Raw genomic sequence first — 23,151 nt, forward strand, 5'->3', positions numbered from 1 at the left:
AGTGATTCCCAGCCCTCTGGGATTTGTGTTGGCCTTCCTCACAAAAGCTGTACAGACACTCAGGACAAGAGTCTCTTAGAGATCTATTTTCTTACAGGAGGGAGATGTGATGCAAATTCTATTCAACTCAATATTCAACTGAACTGCTGCTAGACGACTTGTGTATTTCGTCAGTGTCTTGACTGTGTATTGAGCTCGAAGGTGAATCGACTCTCAGATATCCACTATACTGCCCTCTGCTACTGCAAATAAAACTGTGTGGGAGGGCACCGTTTAAAGCTTGACTAGCGACGAACGTTGCCGTTTCTCTTGTTACTTGTCAAATGTACGCATTCATAATGCGAGACATAATGCATCTTAAATTGTAGGTTTAATGCATAAGCTTGACATAGTCTCTTATTCCTCTTGTATGTTCTGTTTGTTACTGCATATGATGTGAAAATAAATGAAGGACGAGATGAATGAGGTTGTGGGACTGTATTGGTCAAATTCGCTTCCTCTGCGGTGTTGTGGACTAAAGGGGAAGTGAGGGTGGGCTGCGTTAACTAGATATGAACTGATTGATTTTGTTATTGTATTTGCATCACTGATAAGCCAGTGTAAGTATCATCTACATCTGCAACATTCTGTATAAAATTAATCACTATATAACATTTTATAATGGCAACTGTCTGCAATGATACCTATTAAAGTACAATTTATGAATGTAAAACGTACGCAGTGCTTTGAAATCTAGTAGCACTTTATTTGTCATGCAGGAGAATGATCAGATGAGAGGACGGAATGGAGCTTTATCGAGAGCTTGTGCTGAACTGGGTGAAGTAGTGAACTGTGGGACGATTTGTATACAGCTGCTTGTCCAGGTAGTGTTGGCTGAAAAACAGAAAATACTGTGTTTCTAGATATCCAATAATTTTTTTGCTACTAGCTAGCATCATTACTAATAGCTATACAATGAACAAAATTAGAATTTGCATACACACAGAAATGTATCTATTATTAAGTACTCACTTTTGGTGTTAGTGTCAAAGTGAACATGAAATTTTACTTCTGTAATGTAACGTATTGTTCTAAACGTTGGGGTTGGCAAGATTTTTTTTCTCTCTTACCATGACTGCATTTATTTGATCAATAATGCAATAAAAACAACAATCTAGTGAAATGTTTAACCGTTTTCGGTTTAATATTATATTTTAACTATATTTAAATTAAATTAAAATATAATAAATTAAATATAATTATATTTAAATTTAATTTCTGTGATGGCAAAGCTGAAATTTCAGAAGCCATTACTCCAGTCTTCAGTGTTACATGATCTTTTAGAAATCATATTAATATGCTGATTTGTTGCTCAAGAAACATTTCTTATCACTGTTGAAAACCGTTGTGCTATTTAATGTCTGTGGAATATGTTTGTGGTTTTTACTGTCATCTTTGAGGAATTTAATGCTGCATCCTTGCTTAATAAAAGTAGTTCTTTCTTCCAAAAAAATTAAAATACTGACTGCAAACTTTTCAACGGTAGAGTATATCCAGGTCAAATAGAATATACAGGTGCATCTCAAAAAATTAGAATATCGTGAAAACATTAATTTTTTCTTGTAACTTATTTCAAAAAGTGAAATGTTCATATATTTTAGATTCATTACATGTAAAGTAAAACATTTCAAAAGTTTTTTTTTTTTGTTTTCATTTTGATGATTAGAACTTACAGCTCATGAAAGTCAAAAATCAGTATCTCAAAATATTAGAATATTTACATTTGAGTTTCAATTAATGACAATCCCTACAGTATAAATTCCGGGTATCTCTTGTTCTTTGAAACCACAATAATGGGAAAGACTGCTGACTTGGCAATGATCCAGAAGACGAACATTGACGCCCTCCACAAAGAGGGTAAGTCACAGAGGGTCATTACTGAAAGGTGTGGCTGTTTACAGAGTGCTTTATCAAAGCATATTAAATGCAAAGTTGACTGGAAGGAAGAATTTGGGTAGGAAAAGGTGCACAAGCAACAGAGATGACCGCAAGCTTGAGAATACTGTCAAGCAAAGCTGATTCAAACACTTGGGAGAGTTTCACAAGGAGTGGACTGAAGCTGGAGTCAGTGCATCAAGAGTCACCATGCTCAAACGTCTTCAGGAAAAGTGCTACCAAGCCACTTCTGAACCAGAGACAACATCAGAAGCATCTTACCTGGGCTGTGGAGAAAAAGAACTGGACTGTTGCTCAGTGGTCCAAAGTCCTCTTTTCAGATGAGGTAAATTTTGCATTTCATTTGGAAATCAAGGTCCCAGATTCTGAAGGAAGAGTGGAGAGGCACAGAATCCATGTTGCTTGAAGTCCAGTGTGAAGTTTCCACAGTCAGTGATGATTTGGGCTGCCATGTCATCTGCTGGTGTTGGTCCACTATGTTTTCTGAAGTCCACAGTCAACACAGCTATCTACCAGGAAATTTTAGAGCACTTCATGCTTCCTTCTGCTGACAAGCTTTATGGAGATGCTGATTTAATTTTCCAGCAGGACTTGGCACCTGCCCACACTGCCAAAAGTACCAAAAGCTGGTTCAATGACCATGGTGTTACTGTGCTTGATTGGCCAGCAAACTCGCCTGACCTGAACCCCATAGAGAATCTGAGAGACACCAGACCCAACAATGCAGATGACCTGAAGGCTGTTATCAAAGCTACCTGGGCTTCCATTACACCGGAGCAGTGCCACAGGCTGACTGCCTCCATGCCACGCCACATTGATGCAGTAATTCATGCAAAAGGAGGCCCAACCAAGTATTGAGTGCATAGAAATGAACATACTTTTCAGAAGCCTGACATTTCTGTTTAAAATATCCTTTTTTTATTGATCTTATATAATATTCAAATTTTTTGAGCCATAATCATCAAAATTTCAAGAAATAAAAGGCTTGAAATATTTCACTGTGTAATGAATCTATATAATATATGGGTTTCACTTTCTGAAATGAGTGACAAAAAATATTGACCTTATTCATGATATTCTAATTTTTTGAGATTTACCTGTATTAAGGCAGAACAAAAAATGCAGGATGGGATTTTGAATTGTGAAAAGTGACCCTATTATTACCATTATTATATTAGCTATTCTTAAACTTGCATTACCAACCACAGTAGCATAAAATTTATTATTTTAAGATAAAATTTTGGCCTAGCAGATGTCAGCCAAACAAAAAAGGTGTGGAAGAAGAGAAAGTTATTTAAATTTAAAGAAAAAAATGAATAATGTGCAGTGATGGTACAGACCATTTTTAAGGTCTTTTACTACTCTTAATTATGTTTATTTTCCAGTTGTCTGCATTCTGCTTGCATCCTGCTGTGTGCTTTTAACAATAATGAAATCTGATTGTGCCACTTACTGCGCTTGCTGCTCTTGTGCCAGCTGTTGATTGTATTTATCGAGCTGGATTCTCCTCTCTCGCTGCAGCTCCTTATCTCTATTCTCCTCTCTCTCCTGCTGTCTGGCCTGCTCTGTCAGATGGTAATCCCAGGCCACATCTCTCTGCCTCTCCATCTCTCTCAGTCTCTGGTGAAATTGGAAAGGGATAAAGGAGTGTTACTTTTATGATGACTATAAATGCATGCTCAAATGGCACATGTCAGTGCAGGATCCTAACCTCTTTCTCCAAACACTGTTCCTCTCTCTTTCTGTGCATTTCACTGATCTGCTGTGGGGACATGCCCTTCCAGCAGTCAGTCAGGACTCGTGGACCATCTGCTGAGGATTCGCTTTTTCTCTTGGCAGCCTCTGGTTGCTCTGTCAGGAGGTCAGAGGTCACCATGTACCGTACCTCTACCAGCTCCTCTCCCTCTCTCCTCAGTCTCTTTTGTTGCTCCTTCTCCATCCTCTCCTCTGCCTGCAAAGGAAGGTCAGATGTTACCTTGACCTTTCATCTCAAAGATCTATGGTGCCTCTGGGTTTTCAAAATGAAATTTCTGTCATGATTTACTCATTCTCTTGTCATTTCAAACCCGTGTTGGTGCATATTAACCTCATATTGGATAAAAATAGCTCTTTGAGGTGACAATGGCAGGTTGCCACTTTTTACAGTGTATGCTTTTGTAGTATAGAAAATAGCAGTGTGAACATTTTTCAATAAATCTCCTTTCCATGTTCCATGAAAGTTGTTTTGAACATCTTGAGGGTGAGAAAATGACCTTATGATCATTACTGTGTGAACAACATTTATTTAATATTTAATAACCTACTAAAAATAAACACAAATGATTGCCTTCATTAGATTAGTGGTGACATAATACCTGAGCTTGATTGTAATGACTGAGTACAATGTGGGCTGCTCTTTTGCACTCCTGCTCCAGGGCATTCAGCTGCACTGCCCTGAGGTCTTTTTCCACCAACTCCCTGCCGGTTAGCAGCTGTGCACACAAAAACACAGATATTATATGCATAATCAGAACCTCTGTGCTACTAAACACAGTGGAATACACTTACATTATCTTTCCTTTTGTTTTAATGTTACAGGGCTAAATGGGATGTAATGTAATCCGTTTACCTCTGTTTTTTTGTTCCTTTTCTTGTTTTTCCCTCTCCTCCTTTTGAGCTCTCAGGTTTCTCTCGTTTATTTCCATCTGAGCTCTCTTCTTTTCATTTTCATTAATTCCTTCTCCCTGACCAAGTGTGAATAAACATATTCATAGAATGTGAACAGTGGCGTTCTGCAGTGTGACAAGCTATATTTCCGATAAAATTATTTTAATAAACAATGTGTGTGTGTGTGTGTGTGAGTGAGTGACCCTGTTGGTGAAATCCAGGGTAAAGCCTCAAAAGCTAATTATGAGATTACAAGCATCAGTTTGATTTGAACCATTATTTTTTCAACCATTATTTTCACTATGATTTCAATCTTTGACATGGCCTTACTCAGTTGATATTAAATACATCAAGGTTACATTTTCACAGAATGGTCTTTACCTTATGAAGGATGATTTTATGTAGAAAAATGATTTTATGGAGAAATCATAAAAAACTGACTTCAGATGGGTTTTCACACACACACATTTAGTATGCAGTTTTTAAGGCTGTTTGAGAGACTACATATTTGTAATTTTTTGTCACACTAAGACTATAAATGCTGAAAAGTTACAAAATAACTATTGCCTTAAACACTAAAATTCAGTAAATCTTCGTAACACTTAATTTTATAGTGTTCTTGTTACACACATGACATACTGTTGTAATAACCGTAAAATCTGCATAATTACATGCAACTAACCTATACCAAACCCTTATCCTAATTTTAACCCATAGTAAGTACATGCATATAAATATTGCTCATGACCAAAACAACAAAGATTTAGTCATTACTTATTATTTAGTCATTCTCAAGTTGTTCCAAACCTGTATGAGTTTCTTTCTTCTGCTGAACACATAAGAAGGTATTTTGTTAACCAAGCGGTAGATGGTCCCCACTGACTTCCCATATATTTGTTTTTCATACTATGGAAGTCAATGTTAGGTTACCCACATTCTTCAAAATATCTTTGTGTTCAGCAGAACAAAGAAACTCGTACAGGTTTGGAACAACTTTAGGATGAGTGAATGATGACAGAATTTTCGTTTTTAGTTAACAGTCCCTTTAAACGTTTAATTACACTGTAACAAGGACACCTTAAAACAAAGTTTATCATACATTTTAACGTTTCGTGTCCATGTCATTTGTGAGAGACTTTATCTGTTGCTCTGTGTGTGTCCCAACAAACACTGCACGTGCAATGCTTACCAAAAACACTTGCATACTGGCGGGTCCCAATGCAGAGTCCGAGACAGAAATACTGGCGTTTGGCGTCGCCTGTCGGCCATAATTGATATCTGCATCACGACTGTCCTCAGCACGTTGATGTCTCGCTCTATATTGTAAGTCCTGTGCCAACTCTCTACGCAACTCCTCTTCCTCTTTTTTCTGTTGCATTGCCATTTCATCCAGGGACAAGCGCAACAGATCTGAACAACAAAGGACATCATGTCTGCATATCACAGACCAATGTTTTTGTATCCGACTGTGGTTGATCCATTATTGAAAAATGGAAGCAAGAGAAAACCCTCAAAATACAGGAGCTTACATAATTGTTTGATACATAAACTTTCAATGTTGTAGCTTGTTTTGCAGCACAGAAGTAATGCAGAAGTGATTTGTCGTACCATGAGCCATGTCTCGCTGCTGCTTCATCTCCAGTTGTTCTTGTTTCTCCTCCCGCTGTTTGTGGAGCGCGCGCAGGTCAACGCCGATCACTCGGCTTCTGGTGCTGAATATTCGGCTCTTGCGCTCAGCCTCTGCGGCCTGACGCCGCTCCACCGCCCGCAGCGCAGAATCATCCACAGGTAAATCAGCCTTGTACATGTTCTGTCAAAGCACAGTTTTATATCAAGAAACTTCCCTTATATTAGCTACCTCTCCCTCGCTGCCACTGAGAAGCTGGTGGATTTTTTTCCCCCCTTGCTATTAATAACATAAATAACTAGTGTTTTCAATTACGCACATATGAAGATAAAACATCTTACTGGTGAATATCAGTTGGGTCTCGACGAACGGCAGAGTGTCAGCTCTCTTCTTGTGTTTGAAGCGCTGTTTGGCGTTGCCATGGTAACCGGCGCCGGGCTGGGCAAAAGTGAAGCGAACACTGCAGAAACAAGTTCCAGCAGACCAGTGATGGTGAGCCCAAAAGTCCAGGCTCATCTGCCTGTAGCTAATCTTGACCTGAGTAGTCTACCTGGGACACATGGAGTCTAAATTAGTGGTTCACAGCCCTTTTGTCTCTATGGCCCCCCACTGACCAAAACAATAATCAAAGGTAAGATATTTTTAATACTTCTGTTAGGTGCTTTGATGACAATATTTTTATTTACAGAAACTTGGAGTGACAATATATTACAATAAGTATAATACATTTTCATATTATAAATTTGTCAATTATAATAAAAATTAAACACTTTTTATGATTTAGTCATAATTACAAGTTTCTATAGTTTTACTGAATTTTCCCTATTTTAACTTAAGATTTTATTAATTTTCATGACATTTCCAGGTCTTGAAGTCACATTTCCTTATACATGCATGTTTTCCAAGACCATTGGAATCTTTTAGGGAGTGTAACGAAGATTCAGAGGAGATGGGATCCATTTGCGTCTTTATTAACAGCAGCAGTGGCCAAGGCAAAATAGGGTAGTAGTTGAAAAACAGGCAGCAAACAATCACAAATAAGCTCCAGGCAAACGAGGCAGAAACAATAGGCAGGCAGCAAAGGATCAAAAAAGGTAAACCATACAGGGTCATACACACAGGCAAGGCAATAGAAACAATCAAATGCTCAGAAATGGGAATTATGGAAGATGGAGTCAGGGGCGAGAAAGCTAATACTCAGGTCAGGGAGCCCTCTGCTGGTGAGTCGGAAGAACCACAGAGGTTAGACTCATGACGAGGAGCAAATTAAAATAGAAAGAAAAATAAGCAGACACATTTCTTTTCTGTTTTTTTTTTTATTTTAAACAATCTTGCGGCCCACTTGGGAGTATGCTGATGCCCCAGTATACTGAGAACCACTGGGCTAAATAATAACCAATAGCTACAGTGTCTACTTTTTTTTTCTTATGTACAGTATTCATGAAATTCAGCTGATATGTTTCTATTAACAAATACATATGTTGATGTGCTTTACAGAGTTTGAAGCTGCTCGGAAAAGAGCAAAGAAAGCCAAACAGGCGTTTGAGCAGATCAAGAAGGAGTGGTTTGACCGTTTCAATGCTTGTTTCAAGTCTGTTGCCACCAACATTGATGAGATCAACAAAGCACTGTCACGTAACAGCAGTGCACAGGTTAATAATAACTAGTGCTGTCAAACGATTAATCACATCCAAAATAAATGTTTTTGTTTGTGTATATTTATTATGTGTATATATAAATACACACATACCGCATATATTTTGAAAATATTTACATGTATTTATATTCATATAATTTATATCATATATAAAAATATTTAATATATAAACTTAAAGCTGCAGTCCGTAACTTTTGCCTCTTTGTCGCCCTCTCTGTTTGAAAACCTGGAATTGCAGCTTTTAGCGAAATTATCTTATCTTGCGGAGTAGGGTGAAGCTGCAGGATGAACATTTGTTTTGTAGCGGTGTGTACAGTAATAATTTCCAACATTATAAAACTGCTAGCAAGTAGCAACATCGGACACGTAAGGTTATTAATTTTATTAAAGCGATTCCTGAAAATTACCAGGTTTTACGGCATAAATCAATGTGACATCTTATTACACCAACAAACGAATAGCCTATTTTAGTATTTAATGATAGTTTAGATAGATAGTTCAACAAAAGCCGTGAATTTTGTTCTCCCCAGTTATTTTCAAACACATGGTGTGTAGCCTATTATTGCTAGCTTAGTCAGTGTTTGATTTGATAAAAATTAGGGTCGAAAGAGAGCATTATTTTATAATATTCACAGCTTGCTCTTATTTTCTGTGTTATTGTACCATTCTGGCATACTTAATGTTTCCCAACAAAATAAAAAATTTAAAAGTAAAAATGTTAAAATAAAATGTATAATATATAATAAAATTATTATTTGTAACATATTTTAGTACTATGTAGGTCTACTGTACGTATTACTGTAACTATTATTTCATACTAATATTACTACTACATATACTATTAGTAGTAGTATGTGTAAGAAAAATAATATTGCACGTTCTTTTTATTGTACTTTACAAATCTCAAGTGCTACCACAGACAATAATAGTAACACAATAACAATGTAACAATTAGAAATAAGTTCTGTAATAATTACAAATAAGATCTTTGGAATAAAATACAGCCTTGAGTTTATTTTCATCAAAATATCAAGTAATCTGTATAGAATTGACAATATGAGCTCTGTTGGGTTGTCTAAATAATTTGCGTGCGTTTTTTCCCAGATGGTTTATTTGTACAGGCCATCATTTATGGTCTTTGCGAGCTGCAGGGCTTGTCTTGGCAGGAGGCTGAAGAGGTGTTCCTCCAGGGCCCCATTTATTACTCAAGGTATGTTTTAAGTTTTTGTTTGTACAAAAACTGTTGGATTTTTTGTTACACAACATTTCTGACAGCAGCATTTATTTTTTCTTTTAGTGAAGTTGAGGAATTTGACAGAAGAATTGCTCGACAAATGAAAAATCTCCCCAATGAGAATGTAAAGCATTTATTTTATTTGTTTTTTTATTTTTATCACTCCCTCTTTGAACTGTTATCGTCTGGTCGACGCTACAGAGCTCTGAGAACCAGAACAACCAGACACAGAAACAGTTTCTTCCCTCAGGCAATCCCTGAACACTTGACAATAAAACGCAGAACACACAACTCTATTTATTCACCACACTTGCTTGCTTTTTTATTTATCTAATTTTTTCATTTTAAATTTGCACATATCAGACCTGTACACACATAATTGACTATATTATATATAGTGTTTTTGCTGCTTTGTACATTGCCTATTTGGATATTATTATTTTATTATCTATGTCCTGTCCTGTTGCTGTCTTTCTGTTGCACTGTGGAGCTTCTGTCACTACAACAAATTCCTCGTATGTGTAAACATACTTGATAAAGTATAAAGCTCATTCTGATGTTATTTAATGTAATATATGCATTATTAACCCAATTAATTTTTTCACCATTTTTCTCTGCATTGTTTACAGGTCGATGACTTGTAGGACCTCATGAAAAAGAATACAAAAATAAAGTTTGGTATGAGAAAATGACTCTGAGCACTATAATTTATTGTATGTAAATATAGAATTAATGTTCATCCTATAACTCAATACTAAAGAATGTGATAAATCCTTAATTAGGAAAATAATAAATGACTATAAAAATATTTAAGTAACTGAACCATTTCTATTTACAAATACAATTAATAAAAATAAACCAGACTTAATGCATTAAATCATAACCTAGTATGTGTAATATTTTATATAATAATGCATTCAGTCATAGCGTGATATTTTATAGTAGAAAAATAGTGTAAGTTGCAATCTATCAGCAATTGAATTCAGGTTAGGTAATCTTATCTAATCAGGTTAGATAATCATCCAAACAGCAGGTGCAGTTGGGCCTCTTACACAACATTTCTGACAGCAGCATTTATTTTTTCTTTTAGTGAAGTTGAGGAATTTGACAGAAGAATTGCTCTCCTATTTTTAGATGCGATTAATCGTTTGACAGCACTAATAAAAATACTCTGACCTGGAATCACTCAAAAGAAAATCCTTCAATAACAAGTAGAATTTTTACAATACTTTATATCCTCTCAGGCATTCCTGGGGCCAGAGAACCCAGAAGAACCATATTAGATGGAATCAACTACAACTGTGTGGCTCCAGGAAAGAGATTCAGGCCCATGGACAACCTGTCTGGAGGAGAGGAAACTGTGGCAGCTTTAGCTCTTCTTTTTGCAATTCACAGGTGCAACAAAGATCTGCAAAAACTTTAAAAGTAAACTTGTACTGTATGTTTTGCCCTCTAATTTAAAATGTGTATCGCTTTTCCCTTATAGCTACAAGCCTGCACCTTTCTTTGTCTTAGATGAGATTGATGCTGCATTGGATAACACCAACATAGGCAAGGTGTGGGAGCTTGTAGGAAGGCCTCTTCCAAATGTACATGTTTGCTTACAACTGAACTGAATGGTGTTGATATGAAATATGTATGTAACATTTACTTTGCAGGTGGCCAACTACATAAAGGACCAGTCAGTCCAGAATTTTCAGGCAATTGTTATCTCTCTGAAAGAGGAGTTCTACACAAAAGCTGACTCACTCATAGGAGTTTACCCTGAGGTTTGTGTTTCAGCAGTGGGCCATATAAATCTTAACATAACAAAAGTAGTTCACGTATGCAAGAGTTCGATTAAAATAAAACCCATCCCAACCTATCATTATTGTACACTGTGCTCTAGAGATGGCAACTTTTATAACAGTTTCTTTTGCATTATGTTGACTTATATATATATATATATATATATAAAATTGAATCTTTTCATTTATTCACAGCAAGGAGATTGTGTCATCAGTAAGGTGCTGACCTTTGATCTTTCCCAGTATCCAGATGCCAATCCAAATGATTAGGTTGTGTTGATCTGAATTTATTGGTAGACAGCTAAAAGAATGAACAGTAGCATATTTTAAAAACATTATTATAATCATTGATGTTTATCTTTATTTTAATAATGTTTCTAATGTCTACTGTGTTGTATTTCAAATAGTGTGCATGACTGTGTAAGTATTAATATTCTGTGTTCTGTGAATATTAAATACAAATGAACAGCTTTTCATGTCCAGTCAGTTGGACAGTCTAGAATCTAGATCAGGGCTGAGGAGTCGGGAACTTGCCTCAACACACCTGCATGGATGTTTCTAGTATGCCTAGTAAGAGCTTGATTAGCTGCTTCAGGTGTGTTTAACTAGGGTTGGAGCTAAACTCTGCAGGACAACGGCCCTCCAGGACCGAGTTTGGACAGCCCTGGTTTAGATAATGGCTAATGTTTTGTCTGCACTGTATCAAAAGCTGCCTATATTGGCAAGTGTGCCTTGTGGATGATTCATTTATTCAGTACAATGTGGAATAACCAGTATATATTTTTTTTGTCTTTATGGGAAAATGTTATGTAAACTGTATTCAAACTGAAAATAAGAGCTTGTGTCATGTGGTCATGGCACTTTCCACAAATATGGTATACTTTGGTGTTCTATTACATTTGTGCAGGATTAGAGGCATAATTTCCATGATCCCACCACCCCCCAAACAATTCTCAAAAATGGCACTCCCCATTGATAATAAAAAACTTAGTTTGGTTTCAACATTTTCCAAACACCATCTCCTTTCCCCCAATAGAACCCTATTTCCTCCACGAAAGAAAAAAAACTCATGCTTTGGAAAATAAAAAGTTGACATAAAATTTGCCTTTTTCATTAGAATTATGACTTGTCTAAATTAAATTTTAATCTCATAATTATGATTTAGCATATGTCATATGATTTGTCACAATTTTGACATTTTGTTTATTTTTTTCTCAAAATTATAATTTACCTTAGCATGTTTTTTTTATTATGTGGAAAAATGTGAAAAATAAATAAAAATAGCTGGAAGCTACTATTTTTTAAAGTTTCATGGCCTGTTTTGTACCCTATTAATGGAAAGTGCCACAACTCAACTGTCATTTTAAATCTTACACAGAACGAAAAATAAATAGGAAAAAAAGACAAACTGAACTTGTGGTAATATATTAAACAAACCAGAGCACACCTGGCGTTCCCACTCACTCACACCCATAAAGCTTCACGTGGGCTCATCCTCACCGGCACATGCCCCGTCCTCGCGCCAGTTGATGACGTCAGCCAGCTCCCATTGGTCGCCTCTTGTTTCTTGGGTTCGGTTGCGGTGCAGAGAACGCCCAACGTGTCAGTCGGCGCTTAAGATCTCCAGCAACTCCTTGCATTGGACTGGTTTGATCAGACTACTACAACCCACCGCTACTTAAATTTAAATCCCCGGCAATGGACAACATTAAAGACGGGTGGTTCACCGAAACATGCACATTATGGCCTGGTCAAGCGATGAGTCTTCAAGTGGAGGAGATGTTGCATCATAAAAAATCTAAGTTCCAGGATGTAATGGTTTTTAAAAGGTGAGTCGTGGAGCTTAAATTAGCATGTTCGCTAACTTGTTTTCTGGCAGCACGTAAGTGAAGCTGTCGGTCACAACTAATGGAGAGTGCTGTGATTTCTTCACTTTCTCAGAGGTGTCCACTCAGAAAGCACATTCATATTTTAAACTCAGAAGCTTATAGGTGTCTTGCTGTGGGGGTGGCTGCGGCTAGAATGCTAACTGCATCGCCTGCTGTAACGTTAGGTCTGGCGTGGCACCAAACTGAGATCGCATTGATTTTGTACTAGCCGTTTGTATTATAAGTAAAACATTATATTGCACCGATTCTGAACATAAAAAAAAAAAATATTTATATAAATATATAAATAAATAATTTCTCTAATATTTTCACCCATAATTGTGTGGTGCATTAGAAAAGAACATTTATTTGACAACATGTCTTGATCAGCTCGTTCGTGCTGTATTGGTGAGTAGCACACTGGCTCAAGACAGTAGATTGCAAATGGAGCCATTCATACAGTTGGAAATGCAAATTTAGAGTTGCTTTCATTATCTATGCCCTGGAATTCAATAAAATGAAGTCTTTGCACATGCAGGATATGTGATGAGAGGTCAGAGCTGTCATCTCAAATCACATGTGCATGGTTGCAATGCTTACCAAGAACCTTTAAGAATGCTTCAAATGGATCTTTGCATTACATTTAATTGCTTAATGTATGAAAATGATCATTATTGCTTCTTTTCTTGCAGTAAAACTTATGGAAACGTGTTGGTTTTGGATGGAGTTATCCAGTGTACAGAACGAGATGAATTTTCTTATCAAGAAATGATTGCCAATCTACCTCTCTGCTGTCACCCTTGCCCAAAGAAGGTATGTTGTTTCATTTTTGTCCATGTATAAATGTGATTTGGAAGAATTGAAACTGTTTGGGTGTTTAGTTGTTTTTCGCCATTCCGTTCGTCAGGTTCTCATCATTGGTGGAGGAGATGGTGGTGTCCTGAGGGAGGTTGTCAAGCATCCGCTGGTGGAGTCTGTTGTTCAGTGTGAAATTGATGAGGTTTGTATCCAGTTAAACCTGAATGTATGCTTCTATTTGAAAGATTTTGGTGGGAAAGGTTAATAAGTTAATACTTTTATTCAACAATGATTTAAATTGATCAAAAATGGCGGTGAAGACATTTGTAATGTTGAAAAAAGAATTGTATTTCAAATAAGTTCTTGTTGAACTTACTATTCATAGAAGAATTCTAAAATGTGTCACAGTTTCAGCACAACTGATTTCAACATTGAAGTTTCTTGAGCACTAGATCAGCATATGATTTATGATAGATCATGTGACACTGAAGACTGGAGTAATTGCTGCTGAAAATTCTGCTTTTTTAAGTATAATTTATATTTAATTTATAAAATATTTTGAATATAATTATTTTAATATATTTTAAAATTAATATTAAACAGGAAACATAAAAAAAAAATTGGAATAATATTTCACAATATTGTTGTTTTTACTGTAATTTTGATTAGATAAATGCAGCCTTGGTGAGCATAAGAGGCTTCTGTCACAAACATATTAAAAAATCTTACTGACCCCAAACTTGATGTGATTTATGAAAGGATCATGTGACAATGAGTAATGGCAGCTGAAAATTCAGTTTTGCCATCACAGGAATAAATTACATTTTAAAATATTAAAATAGAAAACTTTTCAAATAATATTTTACAATATTGCTTTTTACTGTATTTTTATCTAATAAGCTTTTGTGAGTATAAGAGACTTCTAAACATTAATAATCTAGATGTTCTGTGCTGCAGTGTCTTTTTCTCCCTTTTGTTTCAGTTTTTAATTCATTCATTTAAATGCTTTATTAAACATTTGTGTCAAGCCTTGTGTCAAGTTGAATTAATCTTTCGTGTAATGTCTTGATGTATGACACATGTATGAAGGTATCAGAAACTCACTCTGGAAATGAATTTTGTAGCATATCTAAAGGTTTTGACGTTTTCTTCAAATTATTTCATGCTTTAACATGCTTATTAATTTTATGGATTATGTTTTCCCACAGGATGTAATAAATGTCTCCAAGAAGTACCTCCCTGGAATGGCAAAAGGCTTCTTCAGCCCCAAACTTACTCTGCATGTAGGTGATGGCTTTGAATTTATGAAAAAGAATCAGGATGCCTTTGATGTCATCATCACAGACTCCTCAGACCCTGTCGGTATGCAGCCCAATGTGTGGCGTTTGCATTGGTAAATAATGATGTAGCCATTGACTCCCAGACAAAACATGGTGTTCATTTCAGACTGATCTCATTTCATCCTGTCACAGGTCCGGCTGAAAGCTTGTTCAAAGAGTCTTACTATCAGCTCATGAAAACAGCACTTTGTGAGGGAGGAATTCTCTGTTGTCAAGGTTGATATAACTGCAAATCTAAAAAAAAAAGCTCAAAATTAAGAATTTAAATGACAAGATTGTAATTTTTGCTTGTAATTTCACAGGAGAGTGTCAGTGGTTGCATTTGGAGCTAATTAAGGAAATGCAGACCTTCTGTAAGACCCTCTTTCCTGTAGTAGACTATGCATACTGCACCATTCCAACCTATCCAAGTGGACAAATCGGCTTCATGCTTTGCAGTAAAAATCCGGTACGGTTTTTGTTATTAGCATTTAACAACGCTGCCTTTGTTTGAATAGATTTACGATTCCTTTTACTGCTTTTATACACGTTGTTGTTTATACACTACAGTTCAAAAGTTTGTAATCCGTAAGATTTTTTAAAATTATTATTTTATTTTTTTTATTATTCAGCAAGGATGCCAAATTGATCACAGTAAAGACATTTATAATATTACAAAAGATTTCTATTTCAAATAAATGCTGTTCTTTTGAACTTTCTATTCTTCAAATAATCCTGAAAAAAAGGTATCACAGTTTCCTCAAAAATATTAGGCAGAACAACTGGTTTCAACGTTGATGATAATGTTTCTTGAGCAGCAGATCAGCATATTAGAAGGATTTCTGAAGGGTCATGTGACACTAAAGACTGGAGTAATGGCTGCTTAAAATAGTTTTGCCATCACAGGAATAAATGACATTTTACAGTATTTGAAATAGAAACAGTTATTTTACATTGTAATAATATTTCACAATATTGTTGTTGCTGAATTTTTTATCAAATAAATGCAGCATGAGACATCTTTCAAAAATCAACCAAAACCAACTCCAAACGTTTGAACAAAAGTCTATTTATAAAATAATATTGATAATGATAATAATATTATCAGTAAATTAATTTATTCCTTTATTGCAGAAAACAAATTTCCGTGAGCCAGTACGAGAAATACTAAGAGATGAGATTGAGAGCATGAACCTCAAATATTACAATCCTGAAATCCACCGCGCCGCATTCATCCTCCCAGAATTTGCCAGAAAGGTGAGACGCAGCCTATTGTTTTCTATTTTATGCTCTCTTCTTTGCATTTCTAAGGAAAATTAAATGACCCACTGTTTACACAGGTACTAAGTGAAGCGTAAATGGCTTCATGGGTTCCATCTTGATAACATGCTGCCTTCTGTGAAAGCAGAACAAAACCCTCACCACAGCTGCAGTAGCTCCCACACCTCATCCCTATCCGGCTTTTGATTGGTCAATGGACTGCTAATGGACAAGTGCAAATGCCTTCTGTGGGGAAACTCCGTTTGTCCAGTTCTATCAGTGCTATAGTCTTACGAGTTGTGTTTTGGTTTCCTTTTACAATTCCCACATCAAACCTTCAGAACTGTACAAACAGACAATCATGCATGTTCTGTGGCAGATTCCACGGTCTTTCTCTTGTGTTGAGTATGAAAAGAGTGCAACGTTCCACTACACCTGTCTTATTTGCCGTTAATTAAGCATGCAGGTATTTTAAATGAACTGCATATCTTCTCTATAAACCCTTTCAAAGACTTCAGGTCATATTATGGGTCACTTTATCAAGAGTACTGTCAAACCTAAAACTATTTAGTATTGCTATAATTTCTGAAACTACTACTCTAAAGTCTGTACAGAAGATGCTTTACCTAACTAGCTAAACTGGAAGCTATTTTCTGCATTTAAGATTATCTAACATAAATGGTTTGTGTTAAGGTGAGTTATGGGCTCTGGCTCTGTTGAACAAGTCTGATTACATGATGTGATTGTTTTTGTAGAGCAAATAGTGTTTGGTATGCTGCCTTTTTGAGTGATATGCTATAGTGTATTGCAAATGTATGCTTATGGCCAATGGACTCTGTATGATGGAACGGTTTTGTGTTTTCATTTAACATTAGAATTACTGGACGTCTCAAACATTAAGACATTGAATATAATCATGGAGGTATACTTTACGACGAAGTAACAGTGTATTTGATGGATAGCTAAAGATCTTGGGTAGTTGCATAGGACATGTTTAACGGTATGGAAGAGGGTTTATTTGTCCTTTACCATTTAATGTTTATGATGTAAATTTAATTTTGCCAATTTCATAAATTGTTTTGAAATAAAAATTATGTAACCACAATTTGTTAATTTTCTGTCAAATTTGGCTACGTATAATGAAATGTTTGATGGTAAAATGCCGTTCTATGCACGAGATGGCGCCATTGTTATTAAATTCGGCCATTGTTACAAACATTCAGGCGTTATTTGACTGCAATGATGTTTGGGATACGTTTACGAAGAATATCAGGAGTCACTTTGTAGGTAAATATTTGTGCTATCAACAGTTCTCTTTATATGTTTATTGTATTATAAATGTAGCAAAAACGTCCCTTTCGATGTTGCTTCAGTTTTGAGTCTTCACCTTTTATATTCGCATTTTAGTCAAAATAACTAAAAATTCATAGTTATGCCGACTATAAATACAAAGTGGACATACTTTGCATTACAGTGTTTATTAATTATTACACTGGGTAACACCACAAAACTGTTTTTCTGTTACTGTTTTTGGCAGACCATTTTATTTATTTGGACTAGCCTGAGTTTGCCTGTAAATGAATGATGTAACGTTAGGCCTACACGGAGCCAGTTTAGTATAATTGAGATACTGTTATAGTTTTATATCGTTTTGAATTCGTTTTTTATATTTTTAGTTACTTTCTTTAGTGATTTTGTGTTTTTGTCATTTTTATTAAATGACATTAGTTTTTATAAATCTCTAATTACTAAATATCTAGGCATTAGATTACGTTTTTAAAATAGGCTACTTGTAATCAGACTACAGTTACTTTTAATTTATTACACGATTACATATTAGTCACATAATTGAATAATTCTGCCTAATTCCTCTTTTTCATCTTTTAAAGGTTCCTTTCTAAAATAACCTACACATGACATATTTACCTTCTCTTTATACTTTTGTATCTATATGATACACGATTATCCTATTTAAATCAATGTGATAAATTAAGTCAAAAATAATCTAAAAGTAATCCAAAAGTAGTCATAATGTGTAATATAATGGATTAGGTTACTAACTACAATTTGTTTGTTTTTTAATGGAATTTGGAATCAGTAATGGATAACAGTTTGTAAGTAATCTAACTAGCTCTGCATACAGTTAATGTTTATTTTATTTCAAGAGGCAAAATCTCTTAACTATAGTAACCCTGATATGAAGTCATCAAAACTCCCGCTGAGACAACAGGAGAATGTGGATTGACATTATACTCTGACGCCAGATATGTTTGAAGTCGGTTGGGAAGTGAGCGTTAGATGTGTTTGGCACTGGTCAATTGGCATGAATTCTTCAAACGCACTTTATCAGGATTCGGCTGGGGGCAGCTCATCTCAGCGCTGTGTTAATCTCTACTGAGCCCGGGGCCCTGAAGTCTGTCCGTATCTGTCTGCTGTGAAAAATGTGCTAAAGCTCGAGTATTAGGGCTCCTAGCTACGTGAACTCAGTCGGGGTGTGTGTAGGCCTATACATATCCAAAGAGGTGTGTGGGTGCCAGAAAAGCTGACCGGAATGAGAACATGACAGGAGCCCATGACCAAGACATGTTTTATTTTCACTGCCCAACTGGTCTGGTAGGCTACCATTTCTCATTCTGGTTTAATTGAACACAGTGTGTGAGAACACACATAGACTGCTTATGCACACTGCACAGCACTTTGAGTATAGTGCTATCTGCACAAAAGAGTATTTAAAACACTAAAAGTCACCATGAAAAAAAAAAACAATTATGTAATATTGCAATTATAAATGGCAATCATAATATCTGTGCACAACTTTTTTGGTGTTTTTTATTCATGTGCCTTTAAGTCTTTAATCAAAAACATTAACGTCCCCTCCCTTTGCAACGACATCTCTTTGATGACGTGTGCACTGGCGAGAGGGTGGGACAATAATCTCTTTAGGACTGGAACATATGTGACACTGGACCACAAAACCAGTCATAAGGGTCAATTGAAATCGAGATGTATCTGAAATCTGAATAAATACGCTTTCCATTGATGTATGGTTTGTTAAAATCTGACAATATTTCGCTGAGATACAACTTTTTGAAAATCTGGAATTTGAGAGAGCAAAAAAAAATTAAATATTGCGAAAATCGCCTTTAAAGTTGTCCAAATTAAGTCCTTAGCAATGCATATTACTAATCAAAAATGAAGTTTTGATATATTTATGGTAGGAAATGTACAAAATATCTTCATGGAACATGATCTTTACTTAATATCCTAATGATTTTTGGCATAAAAGAAAAATCGATCATTTTGACCCATACTGTTGGCTATTGCTACAAATATATCCGTACTTATGACTGGTTTTGTGGTCCAGGGTCACATTTGATCGCAGCAGTTAGTAAATGAAAGTGCTTAATTCCTGATCAAATCAAGTCCTGCCATACTTTTTTTTCTTGTTTGAGAAATGTTTCACTTGGTTATATGTCACAATATGGAAGAAAAATGATCAAAATTTCTGTTTCATGCTGATTTTAACAATCTAAAACATAACTTTTGCTATTCCTCTTATGCTCATGTTATAAGGTTCCAGTTGGAGGAATATACCAGGAACAACTACAGTTGATTTCAAATAATCTCTGTTTACAGTGAGGCACTTATGATATAAATGGATGGGGCCAATTTTGGGGTTTAAAGCATAATTTCATAAAAACATTTATATTAACTCCACTGTTAAAACTATTTTATTATTAACTAATGTATAATTGGAGCTCTAAAGTTGTTTAAATAATCATTTTACAGTCATTTTAAGGGTTATGTTGTCAATCATTATGTTGTTAAATTAGATATTACACACACAAATGGTCAGTAAGTGATTTTATCACTCCAGAACCCAGATTTTTTGCTTTTTAAAGAAAAATAAATTAATTTTAATTACAATTAGTATTATCTCTCAAATGCTGTCAATTGAGGTAACTTGTATAGAACCCTGGAATTTTCCTTTAATACTTTTTCTATTTGTCCAACAGTTGTTATTAGTCTGTAATGCGTTTACAGACTAATGAAGAGAAATATATACCTCAACAGACCATTTTCCATGGAAACTAACTCATCTTTATATTTCATTAGCTTTTTTGTTAATTAAATTTGCTGCTGTAGTATTGACTCAACCATACTCTCATTTACTTTTTTGCTTATGTTTCTCTCACTTGATATTCTTCCATGGTAAAATCTGCAGTTACATTTCCATAAAAGACTTAATTCTTGTTATTCAGCCTCTTTTCATCTATGGATTAAAAGCATCTTCTTTCTCCATAAAGACAGTTTTCTCAGCTGTTCCAGGTGCCAGACGGTTCGATGGCAATCTGAAGGAGAAGGAGGAGGAGTTGTGCTCAATTACACATTGGAATGAGAGCAGATTGCCTCTGCACAAAACAAAACGGGTTAGTTATTTATCCTTGTATTGATATCACAATGCAGCTCTGAGTGAGAATGGCACGTAATTACAGCTTGCATCTGACCGCCGTACTTCCTAAAACATGATTCGCTGCCTGCATGTCATTTGGCTCTACAGAAATGTAAATCCTAATTAGCATAAACAATGAGCGGCCCACAGAACTTTTCAGAATCACCTTATCGGTAGCTCCGTCATCACCAGTGTTTTTTCTCCTTGCATCCGTTTTAACTGAAATCACGACCATTTTTAGAGCTATGACGTGAGCGTCGTGGCGCAGTCCTCCCCACCGGCACAACGTCTGGTTTGTTGGGGGGTTAACTACTCAATGCTTTTGTTAGTTCCTAAGCCACCCACTCCCCCACCCTCTCCCCTCCATCCTCCAACCGCTGCGTCAGTAGGGGACTGGAACGAGAGGTATAAAAGGACCCTGCCACCTGAAGCTCTCAAAAACCAAGATTTCTCCAGCTTTACTCTGCACCAGGAGCTACAAGGACTTCGAAGTTCCTGCTTCACTTCTCTTACCGACCTTTCTGCACACTTTAACTTCAACTATTTGTCAGTATGCAGCTTTTGTCCAGCCTAGTGTCTCTTTTGCTGGTGCTGTATAGTGTCAGAGCAGCAGCTGTGCTTCCAGTGGAGGAGAGGAACCCGGCACAAAGTAGGGTGAGTGGCTGTAAATGTGCTTCCAGTTGTAGCTTTTATGGATTTACCAAGCAGGTGTTTGGATTTTAAACACATGTTGATGTTTAGCATCCGAAATAGACCATTCTGGGATAATTTTAGTATAGCAGCCATATAATTATTATTATTAGGAATAGTTGAAGCCTTTAAAATCTTGCATTCTAATTCAAGTCCAGTTGCTTTCTCTTCAGGAGCTGAGCAAAGAGCGCAAGGAGCTGATCCTGAAGCTGATCTCTGGGCTGTTGGATGGAGCAGACAACAGCGTGCTGGCCGGGGAGATAGCGCCTGTCCCCTTGGATGTGGAGGAGCCCCTGGAGTCCCGTCTGGAAGAACGGGCCGTCTACAACCGGTTATCACAGCTGCCTCAGCGTGACCGCAAAGCCCCCTGCAAAAACTTCTTCTGGAAGACCTTCACATCGTGCTAACGGTGCCAGTCCTGAAACGATGCCGCGATCCTACTTGATACCTGACATGAACTGTGTAGACCTCCTCTGTACATACCATCTCCAGTGTCTGAAGAAAGGTCTCTGTGGACTTACTCTGACACAGTCTGTTTGTTAAAGACATTGATGATATTTATTAATTAATTTATTTATTTATTGATCGATTTAGCTATTTATGGACCTTTGTTGTTTTTCAGCATTAAAAAAAAGAATAAAGCATGGTTAAGAGAGTTGATTTTTTGATAAAAGATGTCTCATTTACTGTGGTCAAATATCAAATTAATGTTAAATAGACTTATGAATAAATATATAATTGATCACAGAGCCAGATGTGCTACGGATGATGTAATAGTGCTACATATAAACGTTTTTCCTAAAGAACAAATCACATATAGGCTGTTTGTTACAAGCTCATCTGAATGGCATTTTCACAAGCTGTTGTTGTTTGACTCTTAATACACCAGATTAATCGATTGACAGTTTGTGTGGTGGTCATTTTCCTTGTCAATGAATTATATGTAATTGCAGTTGATGAGAGGGTGTGCTTGAGGTCATTATTCTAAACTAAACCCTTGACTAATATTATCTATTATTACTAATATTATTTTCAGGTCAATTCAAGGCATTACCAGTATTTATTTCGGTTTGCCCTTTTGTTCAACAAAATGAGTCACATGGGAAAGGAAAAAATCGTTAGGAAAAATAATTTGGAGATCATATTTTGAACGCTCCACTTCTTCAAGTACATCATGTATTTGTCCTGTCTTGATGGCACTTGTATTTGTCGACACTGCCAAAGACAAGCTAGCTTTAAAAGAAAACATGTTAAAGCAAGTTAGATTTAATATTTAGATGTAAACGTATGCAGTAGGCCATCAGTCTACTTTAATTATTTGTCTTCCAAATGTAGGCATACATGGTTATATAAACTGTATCTGCATAAGTCCCGAGTTACTTGCGTCAGTGCGTCATTGCTGTTGAATGTGAAACTAGTTAACATCATGAATATATATATATATATATATATATAACAACGAATACATGACATAACAGTGAAAATGGGAAAACTTGTTGGAGTTGTGGTCTATTATTAGCACATGTACCTGATTTCCTATCACTTCTCTATTGTCATTTCAATGAAAATGTCCAAAATTAAAAAAAGGGTAATTATTTTATGTTCTTTAAATCATTAGCAACTAAGACAAATTTTAGATAATGAACTGTTCTATCTATCTATCATCTATCTATCTATCTATCTATCTATCTATCTATCTATCTATCTATCTATCTATCTATCTATCTATCTATCTATCTATCTATCTATCTATCTATCTATCTATCTATGTAAACGTATGTAGATGTATATATGTAGAGATAGATAGATAGATAGTTAAAGATAATTCAAAATTTAGTATTTGTCTAAGACACGCACGCACACACACACAAATGTAT

General features: G+C 35.8%; 2 protein-coding genes and 1 pseudogene across 4 annotated transcripts; 2 read left to right on the forward strand and 1 right to left on the reverse strand.

Annotated features, from left to right (window-relative positions):
* Positions 1–791: 791 nt before the first annotated feature.
* On the reverse strand, positions 792–6,388 carry LOC306860564 (RIB43A-like with coiled-coils protein 1; annotated as a pseudogene). Its single transcript has 7 exons — positions 6,190–6,388; positions 5,771–5,991; positions 4,544–4,658; positions 4,290–4,406; positions 3,647–3,886; positions 3,389–3,555; positions 792–873 (listed from the first exon to the last, which is right to left on the reverse strand). The product of its transcript is annotated as an RIB43A-like with coiled-coils protein 1 (transcript).
* Positions 6,389–12,461: 6,073 nt separating this feature from the next.
* LOC306860568 (spermidine synthase-like) lies at positions 12,462–17,348 on the forward strand. The gene is made up of 8 exons (XM_079402320.1): positions 12,462–12,715; positions 13,447–13,567; positions 13,662–13,754; positions 14,761–14,914; positions 15,025–15,108; positions 15,195–15,340; positions 16,006–16,128; positions 16,212–17,348. The coding sequence occupies exons 1-8, from the start codon at positions 12,585–12,587 to the stop codon at positions 16,227–16,229; spliced, it is 870 nt and encodes a 289-aa protein (XP_079258446.1). The 5' UTR covers positions 12,462–12,584; the 3' UTR covers positions 16,230–17,348.
* Positions 17,349–20,467: 3,119 nt separating this feature from the next.
* LOC306860575 (somatostatin-1B) lies at positions 20,468–21,819 on the forward strand. Of its 2 annotated transcripts, XM_079402337.1 has the most exons (3): positions 20,468–20,561; positions 21,184–21,238; positions 21,448–21,819. In XM_079402337.1, exons 1-3 carry the CDS (start codon positions 20,527–20,529, stop codon positions 21,679–21,681), a joined length of 324 nt encoding a protein of 107 aa, XP_079258463.1. In that variant the 5' UTR covers positions 20,468–20,526; the 3' UTR covers positions 21,682–21,819. The 2 variants fall into 2 exon arrangements, with proteins under 2 accessions (XP_079258463.1, XP_079258462.1); XM_079402336.1 differs by lacking the exon at positions 20,468–20,561 and having other exon boundaries at positions 20,996–21,238.
* The last annotated feature ends 1,332 nt before the right edge of the window (positions 21,820–23,151 follow it).

This window comes from Barbus barbus (genome assembly GCF_936440315.1).
Source record: "Barbus barbus genome assembly, chromosome: 41".
NCBI classification, from domain to species: Eukaryota; Metazoa; Chordata; class Actinopteri; order Cypriniformes; family Cyprinidae; genus Barbus; species Barbus barbus.